Source organism: Trachemys scripta, chromosome 18 (assembly GCF_013100865.1).
Source record: "Trachemys scripta elegans isolate TJP31775 chromosome 18, CAS_Tse_1.0, whole genome shotgun sequence".
In the NCBI taxonomy this organism is placed as follows: domain Eukaryota; kingdom Metazoa; phylum Chordata; order Testudines; family Emydidae; genus Trachemys; species Trachemys scripta.
This window is the reverse complement of record NC_048315.1, coordinates 4806648-4822854: the sequence shown is the minus strand read 5'-3', so window position 1 is coordinate 4822854 and position 16207 is coordinate 4806648. Positions and strand designations below refer to the sequence as shown.

Sequence of the window (16207 nt, the reverse complement as noted above, 5' to 3'; positions counted from 1 at the left end):
TCTAAGGCCTGGTCTACACTAGGCGTTTATGTCGAAGTTAGCGCCATTACATCGAATTAACCCTGCACCCGTCCACACTGCGATGCTATTTAGTTCGACATAGAGGTCTCTTTAATTCGACTTCTGTACTCCTCCCCGACGAGGGGAGTAGTGCTAAATTCGACATGGCCATGTCGAATTAGGCTAGGTGTGGATGGAAATCGACGCTAATAGCTCCGGGAGCTATCCCACAGTGCACCACTCTGTTGACGCTCTGGACAGCAGTACGAGCTCGGATGCTCTGACCAGCCACACAGGAAAAGCCCCGGGAAAATTTGAATTTGAATTCCTTTTCCTGTCTGGCCAGTTTGAATCTCATTTCCTGTCTGGACATCGTGGCGATCACAGCAGCACTGGCAACGATGCAGAGCTCTCCAGCAGTGATGGCCGTGCAGTCTGTGAATAGAAAGAGGGCCCCAGCATGGACTGATCGGGAAGTATTGGATCTCATCGCTGTGTGGGGCGATGAGTCCGTGCTTTCTGAGCTGCGCTCCAAGAAACGGAATGCAAAGATCTATGAGAAGATCTCTAAAGACATGGCAGAGAGAGGATACAGCCGGGATGTAACGCAGTGCCGCGTGAAAATCAAGGAGCTGAGACAAGGCTACCAGAAGACCAAAGAGGCAAACGGACGCTCCGGATCCCATCCCCAGACATCCCGTTTCTATGAGGCACTGCATTCCATCCTCGGTGCGGCCGCCACCACTACCCCACCACTGACCGTGGACTCTGAGGATGGGATATTGTCCACGGCCGGTTCCTCGCACATGTTAGCGGACGGGGAAGATGAGGAAGGAGATAAGGAGGACGAGGCAGTCGGCAGCGCTCACAACGCTGATTTCCCCGACAGCCAGGATCTCTTCATCACCCTTACAGAGATCCCCTACCAACCCTCCCCAGCCGTTACCCCGGACACAGAATCTGGTGAAGGATCATCCAGTAAGTGTTGTAAACATCTAAACATTTATTTTTAACAGAACAGGAATATTAACAATTAAAAGAATGGGTTGTTCATGATTAGTTTGCCCTAGGCACTTAACGGTTCAGTCATGGGCAGTGCAAGTTTTGAAAAAAAATCTAGCAATGTCCGGTTTTCCGTGATTGTCCTGCCCAAGCCGCTCTACTGTTTAGTCCCTGCTACTGCAGCTAGAGTAAGATGCGGTCTATATGTGCAGGGATAGAGCAGTAATCCTCCCGGGACATCTCGATGAAGCTCTCCTGGAGGTAATTGGAAAGCCGTTGCATGAGGTTCCTGGGGAGAGCGGCCTTATTGGGTCCTCCGAAGTACGACACGTTGCCGCGCCACGAGACTAGCAAGTACTCGGGAATCATTGCTCTGCACAGCAGGGCGGCATACGGCCCTGGTCTTTGGAGGCTTTCCCGGAGCATTCTCTCTCTCTCGCTGTCAGAGATCCTCATCAGGGTGATGTCGCCCATGGTGACCTGCTTTGAATTAGGTAGGGGAATGTTAGTGTTGGGACTGCTTGCTCGTTCCTTTACAGAACTGTAACCGCTGGTTTGCAGCCACGCGGTGGAGGCGGGAGAGGGGCTGCCGAAAGGGATCGTTCCTGGGGACAGCCGCGAGGGGGTGGGACAGGGGCAGAGTTCCTGCTTGCCGGATTGCTGGCAGCAGGTACTGACATTGCTTTAAATGTGAAATGAGGCCAGTGGTAATATAAAAGTTTTAAACTGCCACAAGTCTACGGCTTACCATGTCTGCCTGCAACAGAAATTCCGTTGTGCTGCCCCGCTTCTCAAATGTGCTGTGGAAGACCCCAGGCACTGAATGCGAAGGCCGAGAATTCGACCTTGTGCTGAGTGCGCATGTGATAGGTGCTGTGCATGGTCTTGTTCACAGAGAAAGACTATGTTCTTTGTTCACAACTACATTTATCTTTCTGAGGAATTCACTCCCTTTTTCCCATTCCCACAGCCACATCTGCGACTGTCTCACAACCTAGCCTGGCATCACACTCCCAGAGGCTAGCGAAGATTAGGCATAGGAAGAAGAGGACACGGGAGGACATGTTCTCTGAACTTATGGCCTGTTCCCAAGCCCAGGCAGCACAGCAGACCCAGTGGCGGGAGAAATTGACCCAAATGCAGCAAGCAAACATGGATCGGGAGGAGAGGTGGCGGCAGGAAGACCAGCAGGCGACTCAAACGCTGCTTGGACTACTGAGGGAGCAAACAGACACGCTCCGGCGCCTTGTGGATGTTCTGCAGGAACGGAGGCAGGAGGACAGAGCCCCGCTGCAGTCCATCTCTAACCGCCCTCCCCCGCCACCAAGTCCCATACCCACCTCACCCAAAGTGCAAAGAAGGAGAGGCGGCAGAGTCCCTGCTAACTCTCACTCCACCCCTGCAGAGAGCTCTAGTAGCAGAAGGCTCTCATTCCCCAAAACTTGAAAAGTTCTTTCCTTCCCGCCTGACACAAGCCCCCGTCCAAGTTTCACCTCCCAGTTCCATGTGTAGTTGATAATAAAAAATACGTTCATGTTAACTACTGTTTCAATCATGTTCTTTTGGAGGAGGAGGGGAAAGGGGGTTGGTAATTGGACAGGACAGTCACCTTTGGCAGGGTACATAGGCGGGGGCAGGCACAGCAGCAGGGCACATACACAGTGCAGTGATGCAGTGACTAGTTACCCTGGTTAGTCTGGGAGGTTGTTTTCATGTTATGTGGTGGGGGGTGGGTTGCTCTGTGACTTTGTGGCGGGGGAGGGCAGTTACAGATCTTAAGCGGCAGTCCTTATGCAGGATCACAGAGCCATGCAGCAGGGGATCTGTAATCGTCCTCCCCCTGCCACAAAGTCACATAGCCCCCCCATACACACAGTCCCGATCAGGAGGGGTGACAGGCTCCGTTGAAACAACCATCCCACCGCAGCGGAGCCCGTCAATCCTTGAGTTTAGAAGCTTCATTCGCGTCACTACACTACACCCGCTCCGCACCACAGTCTGCGTCCCAGTTTTAAAAAATTCCCGCGAAAACAGTATTAAAAAAAACGGTGTGCATTAACAAAGTAGAACTATTTTTATTTCGAAACGTGTGTTGGAAGGGGGTGAAGGGGGTATGTAACTGGGTAGGATAGTCAACATTAACTGGGTAAAGAAAGGGGGGCAGGTTCAGCTTCTCTGTACACAAACTTAAAAGTCACAGGTTACCCTGCTCACTCAGGAACTTTGCTTTCAAAGCCTCCCGGATGCACAGCGCTTCCCGCAGGTCTCTTCTAATCGCCCGGCTGTCTGGCTGAGCGTAATCAGCAGCCAGGCTATTTTCATCAACCTCCCACCCCGCCATAAAGGTCTCCCCCTTGCTCTCACAGAGATTGTGGAGCACACAGCAAGCTGCTATAACAATGGGGATATTGGTTTCGCTGAGATCACAGCGAGTCATCAAGCTTCTCCATCTCCCCTTGAGACGGCCAAAAGCACACTCCACCACCATTCTGCACTTGCTCAGCCGGTAGTTGAAGAGTTCTTTTTCAGTGTCCAGGGCGCCAGTATAGGGCTTCATGAGCCAGGGCATTAGCGGGTAGGCTGGGTCCCCGAGGATGACTATAGGCATCTCCACATCCCCAACAGTTATTTTGTGGTCCGGGAAGTAAATACCTTGTTGCAGCCGTCTAAACAGACCAGAGTTCCTGAAAACACGAGCGTCATGAACCTTGCCCGGCCATCCCACGTAGATGTTGGTAAAACGTCCCCTGTGGTCCACCAGTGCTTGCAGCACCATGGAAAAATAGCCCTTTCGGTTAATGTACTGGGTGGCTTGGTGGTCCGGTGCCAGAATAGGGATGTGAGTTCCATCTATGGCCCCACCGCAGTTTGGGAATCCCATCGCTGCGAAGCCATCTATGATCGCCTCCACGTTTCCCAGGGTCACTACCTTTGGCAGCAGTACATCAACGATTGCCTTGGCTACTTGCATCACAACAACCCCCACGGTAGATTTGCCCACCCCGAACTGGTTCGCGACTGACCGGTAGCTGTCTGGCGTTGCAAGCTTCCAGAGGGCTATGGCCACTCGCTTCTGTACACTCAGTGCAGCTCGCAACCGGGTGTCATTGCGCTTCAGGGCAGGGGACAGCAACTCACAAAGTTCCAGGAAAGTTCCCTTCCGCATGCGAAAGTTTCGCAGCCACTGGGATTCATCCCAGACCTGCAGCACTATGCGGTCCCACCACTCAGTGCTTGTTTCCCGTGCCCAGAATCGCCGTTCCACGGCATCAACATGACCCATTGCCATCGTGATGTCCTCGGCGCTGGGTCCCCTGCTTTCTGAGAGGTCTGTGCTACTCTCAGACTTCAGGACATCACCGCGGTGCCGTAGCCTCCTCGCCTGACTTTTCTGCATCTGCCTCAGGGAAAGGTGTATGATAAGCTGCGAGGCGTTGAGAGCGGCCACAACTGCAGCGATGGTCGCAGCGTGCTCCATGCTCGCAGTGCTGTGGCATCCGCGCTGTCAATGACTGGAAAAGTGCGCGAACTGATTTCCCGCCGGCGCTTTCAGGGAGGGAGGGCGGGAGTGATGGACGGATGACGACAGTTACCCAAAAGCACCCTCGACACATTTTGTTACCCAGAAGGCATTGCCGGCTACACCCAGAATTCCAATGGGCAGAGGGGACTGCGGGAACTGTGGGATAGCTGACCACAGTGCACTGCTTCGAATGTCGACGCTTTCACCGTTAGTGTGGACTCACAAAGTCGAATTACTGTCCTTAGTGTGGACACAGACGTTCGACTTTGCAATATCGATTCCAAAAATTCGATGCAAGTAAATTCGAACTACTCTCGTAGTGTAGACAAGGCCTAAGGTGCCACAAGTACTCCTGTTCTTTTTGCGGATACAGACTAACACGGCTGCTACTTTGAAACCTGTCATTGTGTAAATTGTATTTCTTCCTTGCCAGGTAAGAGGTCATATAATTCAGCAGGACCCTAGAGTACACTGGAATGTACAAATCTGTTTTCATTTCCAAGCTGAAGGAAATGCAATCCACATACAATTTAACAAGAGAAAAATAAATTGAGTCTTAAAATTTGTCAGTGTTAATAATCCCAGATGTTATTAATGGCACATGGATATAATACATGAATGTATTCTGACACTCATTTTAAATAAAAACATTTTCACACCCTTCAAAATCAGTTGCTGCTGCTAAAGATATACTCAAAATTGTAATATCTACCCAGGACATATGTCATATAGTAGAATGTTAACATGCTTGGGAAAGCTACTACTGTCTTCAGAAGTTGCAATTAAAAAAAAAAAAATTACAGTGGTACTTATGTTCTGTTTTCTAGAGACATGACCACTGTTGTGGTGGTATGACTAGTAGCCTAATAACCTTCATGTCCTTTTAAAGATCTTGAGTGGGATTTTCAAAAGTGCTTAAGTGATTAGGAGTGCAAGTCCTATTGACTCCTGATGGGCCTTGTGCTTGCTTCTAAGTTACTTAAACACTTGTGAAAATCCCAACTTCTGATTTTAATGCTACTTTCTTCAACTCTACTAATATGTTTTCTCCTCAGTGAATTAGTACCAGCCTATGACTCAACCACCTTTGTCTTGGAAAACTTCAGGTAGGAATGTGTCCTAAGAAATTACCATGAATGTCAAGGAGTATGTTTCTCATTTGTTCTTTTATTAGGTTTTAAACCATTGAATAGACCTATTGAAAACCACAAGATACCTGTGTGCAAGTGTGAGGAACTGAATCACATCTCTTGACTTTTGTCTCCAGTAGTGAACAGAAAAAGTAGCTACCAATTCAATAAACTGACTGCTAAAAAAAAAAAATTCCATGCTGAAGGAAAATGATTTCTCTCTAATCACCCCACAAGTTTAAAAAAATCTGCAAGGAACATTTACATGATCTCTACACTTAAAATTCTGCTCAGCTTGCAAGTTTTGCAACTTTCTAGATCTGATTTTTTTTTTTTTTTTTTTTTTTTTTTTTGGTAATACAACCATTAAATAATTAATTTAGAATACTTTGATTAAATTAGAAGTAATATTTGAGGCTAGAACTTTATAGTCCAATTTCCTGTGAATTCTGACTTATTTTAGTGAAGATTGGAAGTAGATTGAAAGAAGTTGCAAACACCCTTATACTTCTCACTCTCCTCTGGCTTTTCCCCCCTCACAATAAAAGCATGCTTTAATCTCTCCCATTGTAAAATCCCATCCTTTACTCCACTTGCCTCTCCAACTACCACCCCTTTTATCTCTAAGATCACTGTATGCTCTGTTTACAATTGCTGTCTGCAGTTTCTCTTCTCAGACCAGTTTATTCCCATCTATGTCATCTCTCGTTCACTATCGAGGTTGACTCCTGCCTCTGTATTGGCCCACGAAGCCAGCCTCCATCACTCAACTTGTTTTCATATTCAAACAAGCCTGTTTGTGCTGTCTCCCATCCTGCTCCTCATGCTTGGGAGAAGCTGCCTATAAGCATCTGTAAAACTAATGCATTATCCTCCTTCAAAACTCATTTTCTATGATGTCTACAAGAAATTTGACAATGGCTAGATTATTGGTGTGCTGAGATCACTGCCGATCATGCTGACCAGTGTTGTCTCATTGTTTCCTTGTTCTCCCCTGTCTGTATTCACCTGTTGTCTCTTGTCTTATACTTAGATTATAAGCTCTTTGTGTCAGGGACCATTTTTGCTTTGTGTTGCTACAGTGCCTAGCACAGTGGGGTCCTAATCTTTGACTAGAGTTCCTAGGTGCTATGGTAACACAAATAATTAACCATTGAGGACAAAGAAATAATACCAAGGTATCTAGACAGGTTGGAAACATGGCTAGTAGAAGATTTAAGGACAATTGCTGTTAATACATTTGTGGGGAAGTGGGGTAGGAGGGCAAACTTAAAACAAATGTTCATTGGGGACAATGTCGGGGAGAAAATTGGGAAGCAATAATGGCTGAAAGATATAAGGATGATAGTGGATCTGTACCATAGGAAGGAAAAATAATCATGCACTTTTATCCTGCACATGATGGATCAGAGAGAGAAATTCCTCTCTCTATGGCTCCTGTGTGACTGCACCAGGGTTATGGTTATGAGCATTGCGTCACCAGAAAAGTATTGCCTAACGAGCTCAGATAAGAGCACCAAAATGAAGGGGTGGATGCGAATGGGTGGAGGAGATGATTTCTTAAAAGGAAAGATTGAGTTAACTATATGTAGCCTGGTTAGTAGATATCTGGGTAGTGGGGAAAGAACAAAAGTCTACATCTCTGCTGCTTATGCTCTTTATATATTTGGAGTGGCATTATTAGTGTGGTATGATATAACACTAAGTAATGGGATAGTATGTAGAGGAAATTGGGATAAGTATCAGAAGAACTTTGCTAATAATGAGATATTAGGCAGTGGAATAGCCCCAAGGGATGTTGTGGCAGTCTGACTGCTTGGAAAATTTAAAACTTTTTTTTTAAAGGATAATAGGGAACAATAGGCCCCATGGAAATAGATTAGATGAAGCAATGGTTCCTTTTCATCTCTAACTGCTGTGATAGCTTCAAAACATGCTACTGAACTTTATGTGGTGCAACAAAATCGATAGTTCTAACATGTAAATCAAATGCTATTTATTCTCTGTCGCCTCCCCACATAGGGGTGTGCTCCATCTCACTGTTGAATATTCATCCCTTCTTTCAACAGCACTTTGCGCCAACGGGCGGATCCTGTGTACAGTCCACCTCTTCAAGTGTCAGGGCTTTGCTGGCGACTAAAGGTTTATCCAGTGAGTTTGTATACTCTTAAAAATATTTTTCCTAACAAAAATTTATCCACGGGTATAAATACACTAGGTAGCGAGCTAGCTTAGACCCCAGTCGTGCAAACTCTTAAGCACATACGTATCACTGCTCATGTAGACAGGTAATCTTACTTCAGTCATTTCCTAGCTTTTGAGTATTTGACTTCGCAACTTTAATATTCTTTTAAGGTAGTTTTGTGTGTGCATGTGTGATTTCCTAGTTTTAAAAAAATGAAACAAATTTCATCAAGTGATGTCATATAGACACCATATGACTTATCAGCAGACCTCTGTCACTGGAGCTAATGGAGTGATTGATAATAATAGTCAGTTGCCATCCCCTATGGAAGGCAGTGTGGCCTAGAGCACTAGACTGGGACTTAGCAGAATCCAGATTTTCTACCAGCTCTGCCACTGGTCTGCTGGGTGACTTTGAGAAGTGACTTCTCTTCTCTGTGTCTGTCTCCCCATCTGTAAAATGGGGATAATGATATTGACCTCCTTTTGTAAAACAATTTGAGACCTACTGATGAAAAATACTGTATAAGAACTAGATACTGTTATGTGGACTACACTAGAGGGGGATGACACACACTTTCCCATTGGATTTCACAGATACTTGCTGACAGAAGAGGAATGGGGAAAATCAGGAAGCTTGGGTTCCATTCCAGGCTCCTAAGAGTGTACTCTAGTGGGCAAAAACTTCTGCCAGTCTTCCCCAAGCTTGTCCCCTCTAACCTTTCCCTGTACCAGTCCTGGCTCTGTCTCATTCTTTTTGCGTACCCAGACCACTGTCTGCTACTTGGGCTTCTCATCTAAATCCCAGGCTTCTTGCCTAACCAGTCTCAGTTGCCCCCTCTCACTTCTTCATCCAGTCTGTCTCTTCCCAGTGTCTTCATTCTCCCTACTTGGACTCCTTTTCCAATCTGTCTCCCATCCACAGCTCCTTTCCTTTCTCTCTTTGCCCAGAGAGTCCTAGGTCTCCTTCTATACCCCAACTTCTTGTCAGAGCATCTCTCCAGCTCTTTCACAGTTTCCTTGCCCAGCTCATTCTGGTTTCCCCCCCCCCCCCCCAACTGTTCGTTTTTTCTCTTCCCTCCTCATCCCTCCAGTCTTACCAAGCTCCTTGTCCCAGTCTACTGCTTTCCCTGCCCCTCAGTTAATCTCTTGTCTCCTCTGCATTCAAGTCAGGTGCCTTCTGCCTCCGCTCTACCTTGGTCCAGCAGGGGGGTCATTTAGAGGAGAGGAGACCGGCTCCCTGCTCTCACTTAAAGCCTAGCTCCTCCCTGGCTCAAAGTATCCACGATCAGCAATTGTAGGGGGAAGTTGCTCTGTGAGGATGGCACATGTGCAGTCTGAGCACTAGGAGCTCTGAGAGGCTCAAGCATGCTTAGTAAAGAAGTTTCTACTGAATGTGTGCAAACTAGTATTTCAAAGGGGCAGATTTTCACGGGGATGGGAAAAGGCGTATCCCTGACACACAAGCCAGGCCTGCCAAATTTCAAGACTCTGGTCCACATCATGGGTCACTAGAGCTGTTCAAAGAAAAGGTCTCCACAATTTAATGTGGTCAAAGCGTGTTTTTTCCTTAACCTAATTCTCAGAAATGACTGAAATTTTCTAGTAAAATTCAGCCTGAGGCAAATGGAAAACTTCAGCCAAATTGTTAAAGTTTGGCAAAGTTATAATAAGCAACAGAAAACAGGGTTTTACAGTGAGAAGTATTGTGCAGCCTTAATAGGCGTTGCTACCTGTTGCACCTATAATATATATGTGCTTAATTGTTTGCAGGATTGGGGCCTAAACTAATTTACTACTTCTTGTATTTATAACCATACATAGCTGGGTCTGTGTGTGCGCACTCATCCATTACCTGAAACCGTTTTGGGAAGTTGGGAGGAGGAAAGGGTTTTGTTTTCTGAGAGGAATTTCTCTTGTACAGAGTCTGATATCCATCACTGAAATAGAAGAAATATCCAATGTGAATGACATTTCTTACGAAATCTCATTGAAGTGCAGCATTGAGACCACCGAGACATTGGTTCTGCATGAATGTTGGAACATGAACCACTAAGTTTTGCCTTTCTCCAATCCTCCAGTTTGGTCAGTGCTTTGAGGCAGCTCTGGGTACTATTTAAACTGTGCATGAAGTAAAAAATCTCTTATAGTTTACTGTTTTGAATACAGCAACAGCTATATCTTAAAGTCAGGGTCAACTCTGTACGTGACATTGTCAAAAGGTATAAAAATACTATTTTTAAACAGTGGTATGTTATGACACAATGTCAAAACCCAGGGAACTCAAGATAAGATTAACACTTCATCTTTGGTTTACACCATTGAGGGAGAAGGCTCTGCCATACTACTGATTTTGTTGTAATCTCAGTGCTACTTAACATAACTCTTTAATGAATCTTAGTTTTCAGTATACAGATTAGAAAACATAACTTGATTTTGCTTCAGCTCCCAACATAAAAGGGTTTGGAATTCTGCTCTATAGTATTTCAGATAACTGGATATTTAATATAAAAAGTCCTCATTAAATTTTGTGAGAGAGGAAAAAGGGTTGTAATATTCTCAAGCTTAAAAATCTACCAATCATTTTTATTGCCCTCCTTATACACACATTTAATATGAAAAATCAGTTCTATAGCACTTGCCAAAATATTTCTGTTTACACTTGTTTGAACTACTGAAATGCAAGAAGAACAGGAATTGTAACTTTCAAGTTTTCTGTTGTGAGATACAGCCTAGCACCCAGATACTACAGTCATATGCACACTTTCTAAATGTGTGTTGATTTCTACCTCAATTCATGCTACGGTAGCTGTTTTTAGTCATGGCATGGTTTAAGTCCATTTCATATGTTACTGTTCTGACTGAGGCTGCAGGAAATTGTGTATTGGAATTCTGAATTTATTTTCTACAATAACAGATGCTTTTAATAATTTAACCTCCTTATTTCTTTTTAAGGATGGAAATGGAGTTGTGCGTGGTTACTACTTGTCTGTGTTTCTGGAGCTCTCAGCTGGATTGCCAGAAACATCCAAGTAAGGAAATGTCTGTTTACACCTCTTTTATGCCTCTCACCCAAGGAGTTTAAAGAGCTTTACAAAAGTGTATTCAGCCTCATGGCTCTGCTAGGACCTGATCCAAAGCTCACTGAAGCAGATGAAGATTCCTATTGACTTCACCGGGCTTTGGATCAGGCCCCTCGTCCCATTTTACAAGTAGATAAGATGAGGCACAGAGGTTAAGTGGGTCTGCAGAAAGCGACAAACAAGTCAGCAACAGAGCTGTCAAGAGAACCCAGGTCTCAACTTCCAGTCCTGTGCTTGGTTAGCTAGAGCACTCTGACTCTAAGGCAAAGAGTTCAGCTGAGAGAGATGCTATAAAATGACCATTGTACAGTACTTTAGCCCTCAGATAAATCAAAATCATGTTATAACTGCCAATATTATAACCTTGCCCCTTACAGTCCACAGTTGCTCCAAAAAATGTTATTTATGTGCCTGGCTCCAAAATATGTCTAAATTTCTCAAGACTCTCTTTAGTGTAACAGGACACTTTCTGCAGCATTTAACTTCTCGGAATATTTTCTGGTTCTGTTTAAAACTTAGAATGTAACTGCTGACTGGAGGTATAGAGGCAGTTTTAGCTGCTGGAGGAGCAGGAACTTGTGGGACAGAATCTCTGCTTAAAATTCCTTTGCCTATGAAAGACTAACTTGCCTGGCTTAGAAAGCACAATTTGATAGCTGAGTGAAATACTCTGATTGAGGAGAGGTAAGAATTGAAACTAAGTAACGTGCTGGGCCTGCTCTGGAGGGATATGTTAATAGTGATTTTGGAAGGGATTTCAGACCGACAACTGAGTGGAGAGCTTTTCAGGTGAGGAAGAGGAGTTCAAGCATAATTTTGGGTTTGAGGTCCTCGAGTCCTAAGGAGAGGATTCTAGGCCTAATTGGAGAGAGGCTTTTCATAAAATGGTGGAGTGGAGCATTCATGCTGGCACGTGAGACTGAAACAAGAGATACTGGCCGATGTTAGCAGACTTTAAATAAGCAAAACGTAATGCAAGCTTTTAAAAATTCCTTGCCTTCCACACATCCGGAACAATAAGATGTATTACGGGATGGGGCTTGCCTCTTCACATTAAGACCACTTTATAACACTTAGTACTAGAGCGGGGTGGGCAAACTTTTTGGCCTGAGGGCCGCATTGGGTTTCTGAAATTGTATGGAGGGCCAGTTAGGGGAAGGGGTCGTGGGCCCCTTCCAACCCGCCCCCTGTTCCCTGACTGCCCCTCTGGGACCCCTGCCCCATCCACCCCCTACCCCGCTCCCTGACCGCTTCTGGAACCCCCACCCCTGACTTCCCCCCACCACCCCATCCAACCCCTCCTCTCATTCCTGACGGCCCCCCTGGGACTCCTGCCCCATCCAACCACCCCTTCTCCCTGTCCCCTCACTGCCCCTGACTGCCCCATCCAACCCCTCCTCTCATTCCTGACTGCCCCCTCCCCAGGACCCCTGCCCCCTGACCACCCTTTTGATCCCCCTTGCCTTCTATCCAACCCCCACCCGATCCCTGCTCCTTATCGTGCTGCCTGGAGCACCGGTGGCTGGTGGCGCTACAGCCATGCACCGTGCAGCACAGAGCACTGGGTCAGGCCAGGCTCTTCAGCTGTGCTGCCCTGCCCCAGGAGCTCGCATCCCCACCACCCAGAGCATCGCGGCGGGGCAAGCTGAGGCTGCAGGGGACGGGGGAACAGCAGGGGAGAGACCGGGGGCTACCCTCCCAGGCCAGGAGCTCAGGGGCCGGGCAGGAGGGTCCCGCGGGCCGTAGTTTGCCCACCTCTGTACTAGAGGCACCCCGCCATCTGCAGTGAAAGTTTAAAGGACACAGTAAATTTGAAAATCCTATTTCAAGCTTGAAGCTACTTATAATTGAAAGATGTTAAGGAGAGAGAAAAAATATTTTCCTCTTTTCAGTTTGATTATGCATTTGACAGCATTTTCTGTAGTCGGTTTGACTGTTTCCTCTGTGTACATGTGGATAGGAGAATTCTCTTCCGTTCCTGTCTGAAAGACAGGAAAATGATTGTAAAACCTTAAAAATTTACATAGGGATTTAAGAGCTGGTAGGGAATCCTGGAGCTATTTTATTTTATTTTTTTTAAAAATCGGTTCGATTTTCAAATTGTCCCTTCTTAATTCACTTGTTCAATTCTATTTGAGAAGTCTGTCTTCATCTTACAGCCCAGCTACTGTCAGTCATATTGCACTTCTTTCTCATGTAGAGTAGATTGGCAGATGCACAGAGCTTTGACTTCAGATTTTATCAACCCTGACACAGTTAGCCCTTGGCACCAGCAGCCTAGAGCGACTGCTGTGAAGCTGTAATGCAGAATGCATTAGAGCTTAGCATTGAGGGAAATCCCGATCTGTGGCATTAAACTGCTGTAGTTTATAAATACACAGTAGTCCTTCAGCCTAGCTTAAAAAGTAGCATTTGTTGCCTGTAATCTCAGCCTTATACCTTTACTTCTTAAAATTTGTATATTACCCAACAAAGCCATCAACATGCTGTTCGCTTTCCACTCTAGATTCTTTTCTTGCTGAATCACCTTTTTAATTGGAAATCCTATTTCTTTTTAAAATATGATGCTCATAGTAACTTAACTTGACATGAAACAAACATACCATATGCATTTTTCTTATACTGAAATTTGGTGGTGATTGTTACTGTTCCAGCTAATTTCATTTTGTCCATGTTTAGGTATGAGTACCGTGTGGAGATGGTTCACCAGTCCACCAATGATCCTGCTAAAAATATAATTCGAGAGTTTGCCTCTGACTTTGAAGTTGGAGAATGCTGGGGTTATAACAGATTCTTTCGATTGGACTTGCTTGCCAATGAAGGGTATTTGAACAGACAAAATGACACTGTAATTCTTAGGTAAGAGAGATCATTGGTTGGATCTACAAACCTGTTTTCTGTGGCATTTTTTTATAAAAGTGCTATAGTTATTATCAAAGTAGGAAATAATTAAAATAATTGGCATGCCATAATATTTTTTAAATTAATCTCTGTCATAAAAGGAAAGGATTTTTTGTTCTCATGAGCTTTAAAGGAGTGTGTGTTTAGGAGAGGAGGTGGGAAAGATGTGCATAGATTCCTTTGAGATGAAGCAGTCATCTGCAAAAACTCACTTGACACTAATATGCCTCTATTGGGCATGCATAGATAGAGAATTAAAAAATATTTCAGGAAAATTCTGGATGTGTTTTCAAAGGGGATTAATAATGCATTCCATCCCCTTTTGGGTATTGTCATTGAGATTAATGGAACTCTGGGAAAGGAGAGTGTGGAAGAGTGTTTATAATGGTATTGAAGCTAACTTCGTTAGTGGAAATTTCAGCATTATGGCTAAATATAGCTATCCTGCACTTCTACTTCAAGTTGGGTTTTTAAAATATCACTTGTGGTTTGTCTATTCTGGTATTTCAGAATTCTGTATTATAGAATATCTGGAAAAGTGTACAGGAATTAATTTCCCATCAGGCTTAAGCTTAATTTTATCACCTGGTTTTAAGCCTTGAATTATTTTAGGTGGGACTTCTCAAGCATTTAAAAAATTTCCATTTTGTGGCATTCTAAAGGTTCCAGGTGCGTTCACCTACCTTCTTCCAAAAGTGTCGGGACCAACACTGGTACGTTACTCAGTTGGAAGCTGCTCAGACAAGCTACATCCAACAAATAAACAACCTTAAAGAGGTAAGTGAGAGGTTGGACGTGTATTTTAATGCCAAATTCAAACATGGATTTAAATTTTTGATTATAGTGGCCACTGACCAGTAAGTTTGCTTCACTGTCAGGTTTATTTGGATTACCATTGCTATTTTTAGAATGCTGATGGTGCTGGATTTTGTTTCCAGTTAGTTTCAATGTCTTTCATGTTAATCTGTTTAAATCTGTGAAATGCTGTTGCTTCTTGTAATTTGTTCTTAACAAATTTTCTTTGACGTATACTTACGTGTCTGTTTTTTAAAATATATTTAAGAGACTTGCAATTGAGCTTTCCCGTACCCAAAAATCACGAGGCATGTCACCTCCAGACACTCATCTTAGCCCCCAGAATGATGATGGTCCAGAAACAAGACCAAAGAAATCTGGACCAAATCCTGAAGTACTACTTGAGAGTGTCACCACTCCAGCATTAGCGAGAGATGCCAAGGATGAGGAGGAGGAGAAAATCCAGCATGAAGATTTTAATGTAGGAATTCTCTTCTGTTCCATTTTCAATTTTTATTTCATTTTATAATCCATTGTACTGTTACAGAAAAATTATAGAAGCATGTGTGTTGTGTGTTAGATGAACTATTCTCTACAAGTGCAGTACTAGTGGATAATGAGGAGAAAGGATAGAGACTTTTAGGGAGCAGGAAAAAATTGTTTAAGGAAAGAAATTCCAAAGGCATGGTAAGCAAATCAGAGAATCTAGCTATCTAAAATGGTACTGTCAGGCAGGCATTTTATCTACTTGTGTTGCACTTTCAGACCCTCCTCAGCTCCTGGGTGATACTACTGACGTCTGGTTCTGCTTTCTCTGTTTAGAATGTACTGTAGATAAAATATAAAACACCCAAATACTTATGAGAATTTCTGTACAGCAGAAATTCTATCTTGTTTTGTTGCTCCAGTATGAGCTCTCGGATGGTGATCTGGATGTAGACCTTGCTGGAGAAGATGAGGTAAACCATCTAGATGGCAGCAGCTCCTCTGCTAGTTCAACAGCTACTAGTAACACTGAAGAGAATGATATTGATGAAGAGACTATGTGAGTGACTGCAAAAACTTACCCAGAATTGTTATCCTCTTGGCCTAATGTCAGTTCCCATCAGAATGGAGTCAACTTACTTTGTATATCACAATGTCTTTGATTGATGTGTGACAGCACAGAGGCCAAAAGCTGGCCCGGAAATGACACACAGTAATGTGGTAGAAATACAAGATGCCAGGTCTTCAAGCAATCTTTTCCTGGTTTATTTACTGATTTATTTCCAGTGTGTTGGCTTATTCAGTTTAACATGTTGTCCTTGACCAGCAATGTCACGTAAGGCTCTTTTCAAGAGATTAGTTAGCTTTGATCCTACACTAATTTACCACTGTGATACCCTACACAAGTACAAGTGCTGTTTAGAAGTAGAGCACTTAGACTTTAGACTATTTAAATACTGAAAAGTTGAAGGACACTATCAGATCCTCATATTTAACATACTATTAAAGATACATATTCTTGTAATGAATATGGAAGGCTTGCAGAATAAGGTTCTAAAATTCCACCTCTTGGAAACACGTCAGATTTTAAGACTTCTGGTTTC

At 44.3% G+C, this 16207-nt stretch overlaps 1 protein-coding gene across 5 annotated transcripts in view; it reads left to right on the top strand.

Moving 5' to 3' along the window:
• The window catches only part of TRIM37 (tripartite motif containing 37), a 59739-nt gene that overhangs the window by 18949 nt on the left and 24583 nt on the right, over positions 1 to 16207 (top strand). For all 5 annotated transcript variants that reach the window (XR_004643383.1, XM_034752272.1, XM_034752273.1 and 2 more), the window contains exons 11-17: positions 5581 to 5631; positions 7725 to 7806; positions 10795 to 10871; positions 13602 to 13781; positions 14486 to 14600; positions 14887 to 15099; positions 15527 to 15663. Coding sequence is in view for 4 of the 5 variants with exons in the window: in XM_034752272.1 (XP_034608163.1) it covers positions 5581 to 5631; positions 7725 to 7806; positions 10795 to 10871; positions 13602 to 13781; positions 14486 to 14600; positions 14887 to 15099; positions 15527 to 15663 (855 nt within the window). In the remaining variant the exon portion in view is untranslated. The remainder of the gene's footprint in view (positions 1 to 5580; positions 5632 to 7724; positions 7807 to 10794; positions 10872 to 13601; positions 13782 to 14485; positions 14601 to 14886; positions 15100 to 15526; positions 15664 to 16207) is intronic.